Consider the following 14,800-nt stretch of genomic DNA (forward strand, 5'->3'; position numbering starts at 1 on the left):
CCCTGTCTTGAAAAACAAACAAAAAAACAAGCAAAAAAAAAAAAAGGAACTATAGAGAAAAATACTCAAGAAACTTAATTGTAGGTTTTTTCTTTTTTTAAGATAGTAGCTCCTAGTACTAAGCAACCATATAACCATATGATGGTTTTGTTGTTGATTTGATTTTTGGTTGCACATTGCCAGGGTATGCAAATGACCTTGCCACCAAACTGCAGCCCAGGTACCAAGTATTTATTAAAGAGTAAGGGACTATAGTTTTTTCAGAAGAGACCAGAGCAGTAACAGAAGAACAGAAATGAGTTTTAAAACATGATAAAAAGACTTCTTACTGCAGAAGAATACATATAGAGGCTGAGAAAGAAATAAAAAGCCTTCTCAAATGTTTGAAGTATGGAAATGGAGGACGAATTGTCTTTGCTTTATTCATAAAAGTGAGCAGAACTGAAACTAGCTAGTGGCCATTACAAGACCCAGAACAATGAAAAAACTTCTAACAGCGCAGCTACCCAGAAATGGAGTTGAGTATTGTGTGAAGTAGAGATCAGAGGAGGCTTCATGACCCTGTCTAGTGCTGGTTTTGTTGGCTTGCCACTAAAGAAGTTCTTATGGGCCGGAGAGATGGCTCAGAGGTTAAGAGCACTGGCTCTCCTTCCAGAGGTCCTGAGTTCAATTCCCAGCAACCACAGGGTGGCTCACAACCCTCTTTTGGCGGGCAGGCATACATGCAGACAGAATATTGTATACAGAATAAATAAAGTTTTTAAAAAAGATGTTCTTATATTTTAATTTTAATATTGGAAACCAGAAGAGACAAAAAACCCAGCTCTTTGTACGTTTGCCACATCTAAATTAAGTACATTATTTTCTAAGAGTTGTATTTGTCCGTATTGACGTCTCATAAAACAAATGTTCATCATATGTAGTTTGCAGAATTGGAGTTAGGGTTTCTTTTCGTTGTGTTGTGACCACTGACCATCTTTGCATTATTCCTAATATCTTTGTTTAACACTCTGTTATTGTTGTTAAGTGAGGATACAGTGAAACCACGAAACTGGACCACTCTGTGGGTAGAAAGAAAAGTTTAATAGTGGGGGGTAAACTGCCAGTCTGCCTCCGAGAATAGAGGACAGAGGTTTACTGGAAAGCAAGCAGATTTTAAATGATAATCAGCGGGGAGGGGGGCTCTTGGAGCTGATGCAGACTGTAGAGATGCTCCCTCTGAGGTAGTTGACCATTGCGGGTAGATAAGGGAGGTAGTGGTTTCCTGGTAAATAGAAATCTGCCGTACAGAGATCTCCTGAGTGCTTACTTTAAGCTTCTGTTTACCCAATATAGCAATCCTTCTGTCTACTGGGTCAGAGTCCTTCTGTTAAAGACATTGTCATCAGCACTGCCATTTTGGGGACCCAATTTAGACCTAATGTTGATTTTTCAGTTTCTGAGTCTAGTTGAATGAATTTTTTTGCCTTCCTCTGTGTGTGTGTGTGTGTGTGTGTGTGTGTAGGTGTGTAAATAGTAATTTGTGGTGTAGATGTGGGTGTATAGGATACAAGTGTGCATATATATATGTATATATATGTCTTATATGTTAGTGTTAGAGGTTGATGTCAGATATCCATTTGTTTTTCTCCACCTTATTTAGGGAGGATATAGTTTTCCACTGAACTTGAACTCACTGTTTTGGTAAAACTGGTTGCCTCTCACCCCACCCCACCCCATTCGACCCCAGCTCCCCTTCTGCCCATCCCCACCTCACTAGTGTTGGAGTTAGAAGTATGCACCACCAGACCCAAGACACCACATTTGACTTTTTATTTGTATGCTGGGAATCTATGCTTGTGCAGCACACACTTTATCACTGAGCCATTCCTTAGCACCTTTCCTACTTATTTTTAAAGTATTTTCATCTAGTTTGTTGGCTTTAAGTTTTCCACAGTTGTTTAGACTTGAAATTTTTCTATGTATAGAGACAAATTCTTTTCTAAAGCAAAGGAAAATGCTTATAGAACAAATTTATAGAACAAAGCCAATCCTCAGACAACCCAGTAATTCTTTGTTAATGATTGAAGTCCTTATGATTCAGTCCCACCTCTCAAATAAAGAGATGACTTTGAGGATTGCGTTTTCAGCACATGAGATTGGCAGATATTCGAATCGTAGCACACTCATACTGTGTATTCCCTATCTCTGTCCTTCTACACTCTGGGCTCAGTATATAAACTCAGTAACTGACTCTTATTTTAACCTTGCTTTCCTCTTCACCCCATCTACCAACTTTTTATATAATCATGTTTTATATCTTTTATATAAACATTATAACCTGGAAAGGTCTTTAAACATTTATTTTACAGCCTCCCACAGGGTCTCTTACCTGTTTTCTTCAGAGTTTGTTATAATCTTAAATTTTATTGTCTCAAATAGTTTTTCTGATTTGTGGTTGTCCTTTCTCATCTAAATGAAATCAGCCCTTCATCTCTGAGGAGCTTACTTGATGTTAGCCTCTCTGACTCATCTATAAAAATGGTAATATACCTGTCTATAACTCCTGTTCCAGGGGATCCACTGCCCTCTTCTGGTTTCCTTGGATACTACATGCATATGGTGCACAGACACATATGTAGCCAAAACACCTTTATACATAAAATAAAAAATATTTTTTAAAAACGAGGATAAATGAGACTATAAAGACTGTTGTGATAATTAAAAATAGTAGCATATAAAGTGCTTAACACAGCATGGTAGACATACAGTAATCATTGCAGTTAATTTTCTTTTATATTCTGTTCTAATATTTTTTACCCTTTTCTTGTCCAGTCCTCTGGATATATTAATATTTCCTTTGGTAAACTGAAGCAGGGATTAGTAATCTTTTCTTTTAAGGCACTATATAATAAATGTTTTGTGTTTTAGGTTATAGTCTGATGAAATACAGTTGACATGAATTATCCTTAGCTTCTGTGTTAGTGATTTCAACTAACCATGAATAAAAAATTTTAGAAAAAAAATAGCATTTGTATGGAGCATGTGCATTTTTATCTTGTATCGAATAACATGTGATGGTAACAACTTACATACGTTCACATTTTGTCAAGGGTCACAAGTAATCTAGAAATGGTTTAAAGTATATAAGAAGATATATGTAGTCATGCAGATGTTGTGGTATATAAGGAACTTGAACACCTGTGGATTTGGGTGAGCATGCATGGTGCATGGTGAGCCTGAGAAGTGCTCACCAATCTATCCCATACACCACAAGGCTCCTTCCCTCCCCTCCCCTCCCCTCCCCTCCCTTTTCCTTTTCCCTTTCCTTTCCTTTCCTCCTCAGTTTCTGTATGTGTGTGTGTATATATAAGTATATGTATATATATACATGTATATGTATATATATACTCCCTTCCCCAAGTGTCCTAGTCTAGAGAATATTAGGAACTACAAGAAAAGAGGGTTCAAGGTGAATGCTTTCAGTGAGATAGGTATCATACAGTTTCATATCAGAAATTGGAGTTTTTGCTATATTGCACTATTAAATTGGTTGTTTTAGAAAGTTAAATCTTGTTCTGGTTTCTGTATGCATTTCCCCTCCCTAAAACATCCTGTGGCCACTTGTCAGAGTTTTTTATTCTATTTTGTTTGACAGTGCTGAGAATCCAACCCAGAGTTGCATGCTGTGTTCAACCAATAAGCTCCAGCCTCTGCCCCATTTGCTAGTTTTAAAATATTGACTCAGGTGTTGTGGTGCATGCTTTAATCCTAGCACTTGGAAGAGAGAGGCAGGTGAATCTCTGAGTTTGAGGCCAGCCTGGTCTACAGAATGAGTTCCAGGATAGCCAGTGCTATATAATAGAGAAACCCTGTCTCAAAAATAAATAAATAAATAATATTGTTGATATCTGCAAACATTGAACCGTGGGGTGGGATATGGTGTGGCACACACTGTTTGCAATTATTTCCTTATTCCTTCATTCATTTATTCATTCATTCATTTTACTTCCCGATTGCAGTTTTCCCTCTCCTGTCCTCCCAGTCTCTTCTGCCCACTTCCCCTGCCCCTCCTGTCCACTTCTCCTCCATTTCTGTTCGGAAAAGGGCAGGCCTCCATGGATGTTGACAAAACATGGCATATCAAATTGCAGTAAGACTAAGTACCTCGCCTTGTGTTAAGACCTAGGCCCTCAGCATATATGTGACAGTTGTGTAGCAGGAGCTGTCTCTGACACTTTTACTGGCTTTTGGGACCCTATTCCTCATACTGGGTTGCCTTGCCCAGTCTTAATAAAAGGTGACACACACTTTTAATCCCAGCACTCCAGAGGCAGAGGCAGGCAGATCTCTGTGTCAGAGGCCAGCCTTGTTTACATAGTCTAGATCATGTCATCCTGGGCTGCATAATGAGACTGTCTATGAATGAATAAATGAATAAGATTAAGTATAGAAAGCTGTTCTAGGAGAGCACCTTTGGGGTCCCTACTATTAAAGTTTAGCTCAAGTGTCTTAAAATTTCTCACCTCATCCAAATACTTGATTTTCTTTAGTGAATTTTATATTTTAGGTTTAATTTTCAGGGAAAACTTTCATCTTAAAGTTATTTAGTTTGTGTATTTTTAAAATTATAAAACAAAATTTAGGATTTATTTGCTTTGACAACCAAGTTATGCTATTTTCTAAGACTAGTTTTGCCGAAAAAAGAGTGAAAAAAAATTTAGAACTTGAACCATAATGTTAAGGAGTCGAGATTGACTTAAAACTTAAACAGAGTGCCATGTTTATCCTGTCCTCTGTATTTGTCAGTAGTCTTAGCCAAAGTAAGACATTTTCTGGTGCTTGTTGGAAGTGCAGAGATTTCCATAAAAAGACATAGAGTTTGCTTGGAAGAATATAGTGGTTTTCTTCCTTGGCAGTGATGTGTTAGAAGTAACTCTCCCTTTAGAAAGAAAATGTTAGCTCCAATTACTCTTCCTGATAATTTGTATGTGTGTACTTGTTGGACAAGCTATTTTATTATTTCGATGGATGTGCCTATATATGTATATCTACAACCAGTATTCTGTATGACTTTGAAAGTTGGATATCTTAACCATTTTGTTAAGGAACAGAAGCTAAATACTCTGCTGTTGGAGAATTCCCTCAAGTAATTTGATCATCTCTGAATTCTTTCCCTAATTCCTGTTTCCGTAGAAAATCTGGAGGCATTTGAGAAATATAAGCTAATTCACTGTTGCTGTATTGTGATTACCCTGTGAGAGCTAGTGAGTTCACACATTGTCATAATGATAGCAGTCCCTAAGAAGCTTGGATAAGGATAGAACCGTCTTGGTGCAGGGAACAATATGCTTTGTATTTAGCCATCAGCGTTGTTCTCAGTTAATGAGAGCACTATCTAATACGTGTTTAGAATGCCCACATAAGTTTGTCAAGGACAGACTTACCACACCTCCCCTTTCCCTTCTTCTGTCTCTGATAACATGGAGTTATTTTCAAGCTTCCTTCTTAGCTTTTTTCTCTTTTCACTGACTGTTTTTTAGTTGGTTTCATCTGCTGCTGTGGTTTTAATTGCTGCTGTCTTTCTAGTCCCTTCCAAACTTGAGTTTCAAAACTAGTCATCAATTCTATTACATAATTTTCCCACAGGACTCTCACAGAGAATTTCTCCAAGAAATGTTTCTGCTTCAGTTGCAGGTGTCCTATCAACCACTTTTTTGCTCAAGCTAGATAATTAGAAGTTATGTTTGCCTTTCATTTTTCTCCCAACAATTATCTCTGATCAGTTAGAGTCCCATACTTTCAGAAAAGCACTGCTCCCTTCTCAGTGTATAGTGTGACTATACAGTCTCCACCAGTTCTCACTGAACTACAGATGTGGCTTCCTAACTGATCTCCTTTCCTCAGTATATGTTATATAATATAAACATGACCATAATAATATTAAAGAAACCACTATGTCAGGAGTCTTGGAGAAATGGCTCAGACCTTAAGAGCACTGCTGTTCTTGTAGATAACTCAGGTTTGATTGACAGCACCTACATGGTGGCTTACAACCATTAATAACTACAGTTCCAGGGGATCTGGTGCTGTCTTCTAGCCTCCATGGGTATCAGGCACACATGTAGTGCACAGACATGCAAGCAATCAGAATACTCTTGCACATAAAAAACGAAATTTAAATTTAAAAAACAGTTTTCTCCCTTTGAGTAAATAGATAAAATGTAAACTATATTAGACTTAATGATTGATACCTAGTAGGAGGTCATCTTCAGTAAATTAAAGTGTCTGGCACTGGTCCTATAAAGCTATTATTGAAAACTATTTGATTTTTGCTCAGTAACCCTAGTGCTCTGGCTAGATAACGTCAAGGGAAAATCTTTTAAGCAAAACCCTCTATTTGATGCTACATTCTTAAGTTGTTTTGTATGTTTGTGAATTTTTATTTTCCCTTTTTTGTTTTTCAGGTTGTCAGTATTTAAACAGCACATCATGCGTGAGTACAAGCTAGTGGTCCTTGGTTCAGGAGGCGTGGGGAAGTCTGCTCTGGTAAGTTAGCCACCCAGATATAGCTAATCAGTATCAACACCCAGAATGTGGGCGTTGGCTTGTTTTCATGCTGCTAGTCACTAAGGAAAAGGGAACCATTATTCTTTATAAACCTGCTGTCTGTAGCCAAAGATGTGTAGCTTTATACCGTCTAGTCATTCACCTGCTCTGTTGTCGGCCAGCTACCTATTGGCCACTAGTATTTGTGAGTCAAAGTGGAATATAATTTTTATTGTCAAGGAAGTTTACCTTCTACTGGGGAAAAGTGTTACAGATTGTTCTCCTTTGCCTGACTCCAAGCTTGCATGGAATAAAAGTACTTTTTGTTTTATATGAGGTACCATCCAGCCTCTGGGATCACAACAGCAAATAAAAAGTCTTCCGTGGAGCTTACTGTGTAGCAGAAGGGGAGATGTAATAATACCAATTAAACAAAACTACTTAGTGCTCTCAAACAAAAATTCAGAATTTTAAGGGAGTGACGGACAAGTGAACCTGAGCTTTGACAACTTCAAGAAAAGCCAGAATAGCCAGGCGCGAGGTGACGGGGGTGGAGCCCAGCTGACTTAAAGATTACTATGTAAGAGCTTGTAAGTAAGGTCCAAGAACAGTAAGATGTAGAATGTCTTGAGGGAATTAACACTCAGTGAATTAGCTAAATGTTTTATTTAACAAGTGGACTTTAAACTGTGTAGTTTAGAAAAGTGGGAGAAAGTTGGGAGGTTGTTAAGCACACTAGCTTGCTTATGTGTGCTTGGATTAGGGCCATGATGGTGAAGAAGAGACATGCAGGTTCTTGAAAATTAAATAGGAAGTAGACTTGAAATGTACTGCTGGGCTGGTGGGGATTAAGGGTGAAGGAATCGAAACACAAAGTTTTATACTTATGAGATACTCAAGCTACTCAAGTAAAATACATCAAATACACAAATGAATCTTTAAGAGTGATAGGATTTTAATAGCCAGTAATGAGAATTCAATTACTGTTAGCCTGTTAGGAGTACAAATTAACACCTCAGTGGAAATGATTATTCAAATGCATGTAATTTGACAGGGGAAAGTAGAACAGCTCTAATGGGCTAGACTTGAACTTGGTAATCCTCCTGCCTCAGTTCCCCAAGTGCTAGAATTACAAACATATACCATAACACCTGGTTTTACATATAATTTTCAGTTCAGCAATTTCTTTCTGGACATTTTATCACAGTGTGCAAAATGATCACATCAAAAGTATCTATTGCAACATTTGAAATAATGATAAGAAATTTGAACTGCCTATCAGCTAGTTAAGTAACTCTTAATATGTATTCAGAGTAGATTACTATACAAAAGCATAAACAGCTTTGTATGTACTGACCTATGATATCTAAGATATATCATATATAGGGAAGAAAGTTACTAATTAGGCTACCATTTATTTTTCAAAAAGCTATAGTTACTGGGGCTTGAGAAATGATTTAATACTTAAGAGAAAATACTGTTCTCGAAGAGGACTTGAGTTCAGTTATCAGTACCCACATTGAATGGCTCACAATAACTTGTAAATCTAGCCCTACAGAATCCTGTGCCCTCTTCTGCCCTCCATGAGCTCACACACACATAAACATATATATATATATATATATATATATATATATATATATATATATATATATATGGTTGAAGTGACTTTTTAAAAAACAAATACATGTAAACAGATTGGGTAGATGGAAACAAGGATGGTAATAGGATAAGAAAAAAAAAACAACTAAATTCTATAGGCACAAACAAGACTGTCCAGGGAGAGAATAAGGAGAGAAAACCCAAGGCTGAGTTCTGAATCGTTATCAGCTCTTAGAGGATAGATAGGATTAAAATACCCAGGGCTGAAGAAGGTGTCTTGTACTGTGATTGAGGACATAGATGTGTCTGCTTGACTGCTCATAAGTCAAGGGAGAAAGGAATGGTGCATGGGGATGCTTGCCCATCATAAAAGAAGAAGATTTGGTCTGGTGATGTTGCCACAACCATGCTGGCTAGGGTTGAGTACTGAGAACTGAGGAAATGGAATTACCATGTAGACAGTTAAAGTCTGACTATGAGAGCAAACAGAGAAAGGAGGAGAAACTAGAGTGGATATGGGGTTAAGAGGAGTTTTCTGTTTTGTTTGGTGATTGGAGGTAGCAGAGCATGTTTGTATCTTGGAAGCAGTGATCCAGTGGAAAAGAAGATAATGACATAGGAGGGAGAAGGGGGAGCAGATCCAGTATGAAAACCCAAAGGAATAAAATGAAAATTGATATGAATGAATGCAATACCCTTGAGAATTGAGAGGACAGGATTCAGAGGAATAGTGAAAGGTTACTCTGAAAAAGAAGTGGTCAGTGTGAGGTGGTTGTTGATGTTTGCAGGGACCAGAAACATCAAGTTTAGGGACAGTGCTTGGGCTTTCATGCCATCTGTATCTAAGTACTTGTAGTAGTGGAGGACAAGTACATCTTAGTACTGGGGTCTCACACACCTTAGTACTGGGCCTCATATGCTAGGCCATATTTTTTTAAAAATATTTATTTATTTATTATGTATACAATACTCTTTCTGCATGTATGCCTGCAAGCCAGAAGAGGGCACCAGACCTCATTACAGATGATTGTGAGCCACCATGTGGTTGCTGGGAATTGAACTCAGGACCTTTGGAAGAGCAGACAATGCTCTTTAACCGCTGAGCCATCTCTCAAGCCCTGCTAGGCCATATTTTGAGAACCTCTCTTCTAGGCTACATTTGTTAGAAAGCTGTATCAGACTTTTTCCTATCTAAATTATGTCTTAATAAAAAAGTGATTAAACCCTTGATTAAAAATAGGATTAAAGGACTGTGGACCCAAGGAGATGGCTTAATGGGTAAGAACTCTTGCTGTGTGAGCATGAGGACCTGAGTGTAAATCCCCAACACTCATACAAAAACCTGGGTGTGGTCATGTACATACCTGTTACCCCAGTGGTATGTGTGTGTGTGTGTGTGTGTGTGTGTGTGTGTGTGTGTGTGTGTGTAGGAGGGATAAGACAGGGAGTGATAGAGTAGGACACCTAAAGTTTTACTGTAATTATGTGCTTAAGTTCTTTTAAATAATTTAAGTGTAGATGACCTTAGTCTACATATTTGCCTTTGTTTATAGGTAGAATATTCCAGACCCTGCTTTAAAACTTTCTAGAGGCCAAGTGATGGTGGGCATGCCTTTAATCCCAGCACTTGGGAGACAGAGGCAGGTGAATCTCTGTGAGTTCATGGCCAACCTGGTCTACAAAGAGAGTTCCAGGACTGCCAGGACTGTTACACAGAGAAACCCTGTCTCGGGGGAGGGGAGGACCTTCTCAGAATTATCATCTATACTCGCCATTAATAATTGATAAATGTTCTTTTTAGTATATGTTCAGACATGTCAATTCAGTATACTGCAGATGAAAGCACAGTGTTCTCCCTGTCAGTCTGTCCCAAGACCCTCAGTTGATTCCTGAAACCATATTCAGATATATACACTACCTAGTTATGTTTTCTGGTGTATCTTAGAGTAATCTGTTTTCTGTGACTAGGTAGTGTTTTCCACTGGAAAGAGTAAGGCTTAAGAATCAGAAAGATGATGTAGTGTGAGTTCAGCTGGCAAATCGAAAAAGTATTTCTGGGGTAAAAGTATAACTTAAGTGTGATTACAGTCTAAAATTGAAGCAAACATGTTCAATAACACTAAATTCCCTGTTTTTCCTTACAGTTTAGAAGATATAAACATTTAGAACCTTTGTTTGTCTCTTTTTAGACAAGAAGTTACATTTGGATAGTTTCATTTTTAATGAACTAGAATCTTGTTAAGGTGTAATATAATCTTGTTTAGCAATGTAGCAGATGTATTGATAAGTTTTTAACATGGCCATCTCTTTTTGTAATAAATATCTTCTTAGTTTTGTATGCATTCTTATTGAAAAGTAATACTAATGCTTAGCATTTGTGTTTATTCAGAATTTTAACACTATTTCATTTATTCTTTACAGTTTGTAAGATTAAGTAACACTTAGGAACATTTGATTTTCCTTTCAAGTCTTTAACTCTAGTTTGTTTGTTTTCTCCTCCCAGACAGTTCAGTTTGTTCAGGGAATTTTTGTTGAAAAATATGACCCAACGATAGAAGATTCCTACAGAAAGGTAAAATGTGAAACAGTGTGTGCACTTATGAGTGGTCCTCACAGCTTTCAGACTTGGTGCATGGTATTGCTTTAAAGACATTTTGAGAAATGACAAATCTACTGTCTCTGTTTTTAGAAGTTTCACCTGGATAAAGCATTCCTCACTGAATATGCTTAGGAGAGTATTTTATCTGCTGCTGCTACTGCTGCTGCTTAATAATCCTTCCTTCCTCCCTCCCTCCCTCCTTTCTTCCCTTCCTCCCTTCCTCTCTCCTTTCTTTCTTCTTCTTTTCTCCTTCCTTCTTTCCTCCCTCCCTCCTTCTTTTTCTCCCTCCCTCCCTCCCTCCTTCCTTCTATCTTCCTTTCTCTTTCTTTCTTTTCTTTTCTTTTTTGTTTTTGTTTCTCAAGGTAGGGTTTCTCTATGTAGCCCTTGCTGTCCTGGAACTCACTCTGTAGAACAGACTAACCTGGAACTCACAGAAGTCCACCTACCTCTGCCTCCTAAGTGCTGGGGTTAAAGGTGTGAGTCACCATGCCTGGCTAATAGTTCATTCGATGTGCAATAGCACAGTGGGAGTAGCTGTCCTGTTTCCAGAATCTGTGGAGCATGTATGGGAAGGGAATATAATGCAGACTGTGGGCCTTTGCAGGTAACAGTGTGGCATTGTAGCTTCATTGGTTTTGCCAAATTTTCACTTTGCTGCAGCCTATGGATAAGAGAGAGAAGGCAGCTGTACATGATGCAGGCACAAATAATGAGGGTCTCTCTTTTCCCTTAATTTTGTGGTGAACCCCAAATTTCTCCTAAAGAAGTGAAGTTGGCCAGGCATGGTGTATACACATTTAATCCCAGCACCCAGTAAACAGAGGCAGGGAGATCTCTGCAAGTTCAAGGCCAAACTAGTCTACAAAGACCCTATCTTTAAAAAAAGAAAAAGAAAAGGAAAGAGTAATCTATTTTTTAAAAGAAGCAAAATAGTTGATCTTGACAAAAATAGATTCTAAGACTAGATAGAACCACGAGTAACTTTCATGATTTCATTTTCCACATAACCAGGTGTGGGTCATATGGCAGAATACCATAAAAGAGCCAAAGCTCTTGCTCCAAAGACTAATCCTTTTGTTTCAGCAGAGAGACAAACATTGCTCTGTTAAATATCTGTTTTTAGAATCTGTCTTTCATAGTACTATAACATTTGTTGAATTAAGGTTTTTAGGAAATATTAGCCGAGTGATTTCATTCTCTTCCAAATTAACACAGCCATGCTCTAGTTTCTTCTGAAACTACAGGCATGGTTCCATATCTTCTGAAGGCTCTGGTACAGATTTTCCTCTTACCTGTTTGCCCCACCTGGAGTGGGGTCATGAATTTGTGGCCCCACCAGAGGCATTCCTCCTCATCACTCCGGCAGGGTGGCAAGGCTCAGAAGAGCTTGTAGGGTGATGTTTTTATTTGTAGGAGACAGTGTTGCTGCTCTTCTCAAGTTTCTCCCAAATAAATTGCTAGTTAAGTCTTTAAGCAAGATCTGTCCCCAGCATGCTGAAGAACTTATTTTCTTAGTCCCTTCTATAATAATTTTTCACAGAGTTGCTAATTGATACTCTTTAGGCCAGTCTTCTTTTAGAAGATTGGAGAAATGGAATTAGTATATTTATATTTTAATTCTTAGCTTTCCGTGACAGTCATATATAGATCTCATATATAAATCTGTCACAACCATGTATCATATATATGCCATCATTTTCATTTGTTGGTTAGAATTTTTTTCTGTTAGAACTGTACGTACCATTTTTCTTGAACTACAAAACCTGGCCTTTTTTTTTTTTTTACCTTCCAATAAGAACAAATGAGCATCATTATAGCAGTCAGAAAATACCCACGCTCAACTTTAACCACCCTGCCTTTGGAGTGTTGCTGGTGTGCTCGGAGACCCTCCCTGTTCTTTATTGTGGTACTAAGTAGAACACTTGGTAGTTGTTAATAAGCATTTTGAAGAGGTAAAAGAGAAAACATGTTGATGTTACTTCTTTGTTTTTGTTTTTTTTTTCTCCTTTGCTCCCCCACAGCAAGTTGAAGTAGATTGCCAACAATGTATGCTGGAAATCCTGGATACTGCAGGAACAGTAAGGATTCTTTCCTTTTCATGTAACTAGTTTTAGTGTGTGAGCAGGTTTTGCTGTCTAAATAATTCTCTGTGTAAAGTGATTATTCTGATTTTTTTTAATTCTCTAAATGTAAGGTTTCATAAATTTTCTTGGATATATAAGATTGTTTTGTGATGTGATTGATGCTCACATATTATAATTAAATTGTGTTTGAAGTTTGTAGCATGAGGGCCAGCTTGTTGGGGTATCTGTCCCGCCCAGTACCCCACAGCCAGCAACTCCCAAGGAAAATCACACACAGGACTCCATAAGATTATAAACTGATTGACCCATTAGGTCAGGCTACTTATTAGCTCTTATAACTTATGTTACCCCATTATCCTTATCTATGTTAGCCACACGGCTCAGTACCTTTTTCAGCTGGGCAGCTTACATCTTTCCTCTCCTGTGGTCTGGGCAGAACTGCGGAGGGAGCTTCCTTCTTCCCAGAATACTCCTGTTCTCTTTGCTCCACCCCTACTTCCTGTCTGGCTTTCCCGCCTATACTGCCTGGCTGGCCAATCAGCGTTTTATTAAAATATGATTGACAGAATATAGACAATTCTCCCACACCAGAAGTTCACCTGCAGAATGAAGTTTTTGAGGGGAGGGAGCAGTCTTTTTATATTGAAGTAAGGTATGTTGTAATATATGTGTGTGTGTGTGTGTATGCATACATATACATATACATATATGGTATTTAAGGGCTGGAGAGATGGCTCAGTGGTTAACAGCACTAACTGCTCTTACAGAGGACCCAGGTTCAATGACCAGCACTCATATGGCAACTCACAACTGTCTCTGTAACTCCAGTTCCAGAAGATCCAACACCTTCACACTGGCATAAATGCAGGCAAAATGCCAATGTACAATAGGTAGGTAGGTAGGCAGGCAGACAGACAGACTGGTTGATTTGCTTGAGAGGAAGGATATTTAAGTTCAGAATTTTAGTTAAGATAGGTATTCCTGGGGCTGGAGAGATGGCTCAGAGGTTAAGAGCATTGCCTGCTCTTCCAAAGGTCCTGAGTTCAATTCCCAGCAACCACATGGTGGCTCACAACCATCTGTAATGGGGTCTGGTGCCCTCTTCTGGCCTGCAGGCATACACACAGACAGAATATTGTATATGTAATAAATAAATAAATATTTTTTAAAAAAAATTGGTATTCCTGAGCTGTCGTGATGGCCTTTAATCCCAGTACTGGGGAGGCAGAGACAGGCGAATCTCTGAGTTTAAGGCCAGCCTGGTCTACAAGAGCTAGTTCCAGCACAACTAGGACTAGAGAAACTTGTCTCAAAAAACAAAGAAATAAAAAAATAAAAAAAAATAGGTATTCCCCTTCGTAGTCTCACCTTCCTTAGCAATCTAGTTAACTGGTTTCTGCAGCTTCTCAAACATTGTATGTTTCTCCCTGAGCCATGTGTATTTGTTGATCTCTCCCTGAGACTCCTTATAAGAGCATACATTAACCTCTTCTTCCTTCTTGCCCTCTTGTTACCTTTAAGTACCTTCCCCTCTAAAATGTAAACTTCTACTCCACTTCCTCCCCCCAAAAAGAGAAACCTCTTTTTCAGCTTTTTTTGGGTTTTTTTGGTTTGGTTTGGTTTGGTTTGGTTTTTCAAGACAGGGTTTCTCTGTAGCTTTGGAGCCTGTCCTGGAACTAGCTCTTGTAGACCAGGCTGACCTTGAACTTGCAGAGGTCCGCCTGCCTCTGCCTCCTGAGTGTTGGGATTAAAGCTGTGTGCCACCACCACCCAGCTCAGCTTTGTTTTTTTCTGTAACATTACTTCATACTTTATTTTTGTTTATTTCCCTGTATATTCCTTGAGAGATTTTGCCTCTTGTATTGACCAACATATCTCCTGCAGAAACAGTTGTTGAGTAGATGAATCTTGTAGACTGTCCTTAGGAGGAAGGTTGGGATCCTCAGTAACTGCAGCAGTACAGTATTTACTCTTGATTAATAAGTGG

At 38.4% G+C, this 14,800-nt stretch overlaps 1 protein-coding gene across 2 annotated transcripts in view; it reads left to right on the top strand.

Moving 5' to 3' along the window:
- The window catches only part of Rap1a (RAP1A, member of RAS oncogene family), a 65,952-nt gene that overhangs the window by 39,077 nt on the left and 12,075 nt on the right, over positions 1-14,800 (top strand). For both annotated transcript variants that reach the window (XM_085677865.2, XM_048442315.3), the window contains exons 2-4: positions 6,447-6,528; positions 10,634-10,702; positions 12,751-12,807. In XM_085677865.2, the coding sequence (XP_085533991.1) occupies positions 6,472-6,528; positions 10,634-10,702; positions 12,751-12,807 (183 nt within the window). In that variant the 5' untranslated portion in view covers positions 6,447-6,471. The remainder of the gene's footprint in view (positions 1-6,446; positions 6,529-10,633; positions 10,703-12,750; positions 12,808-14,800) is intronic.

Source organism: Myodes glareolus, chromosome 17 (assembly GCF_982192425.1).
Source record: "Myodes glareolus chromosome 17, mMyoGla1.1, whole genome shotgun sequence".
Lineage (NCBI taxonomy): Eukaryota > Metazoa > Chordata > Mammalia > Rodentia > Cricetidae > Myodes > Myodes glareolus.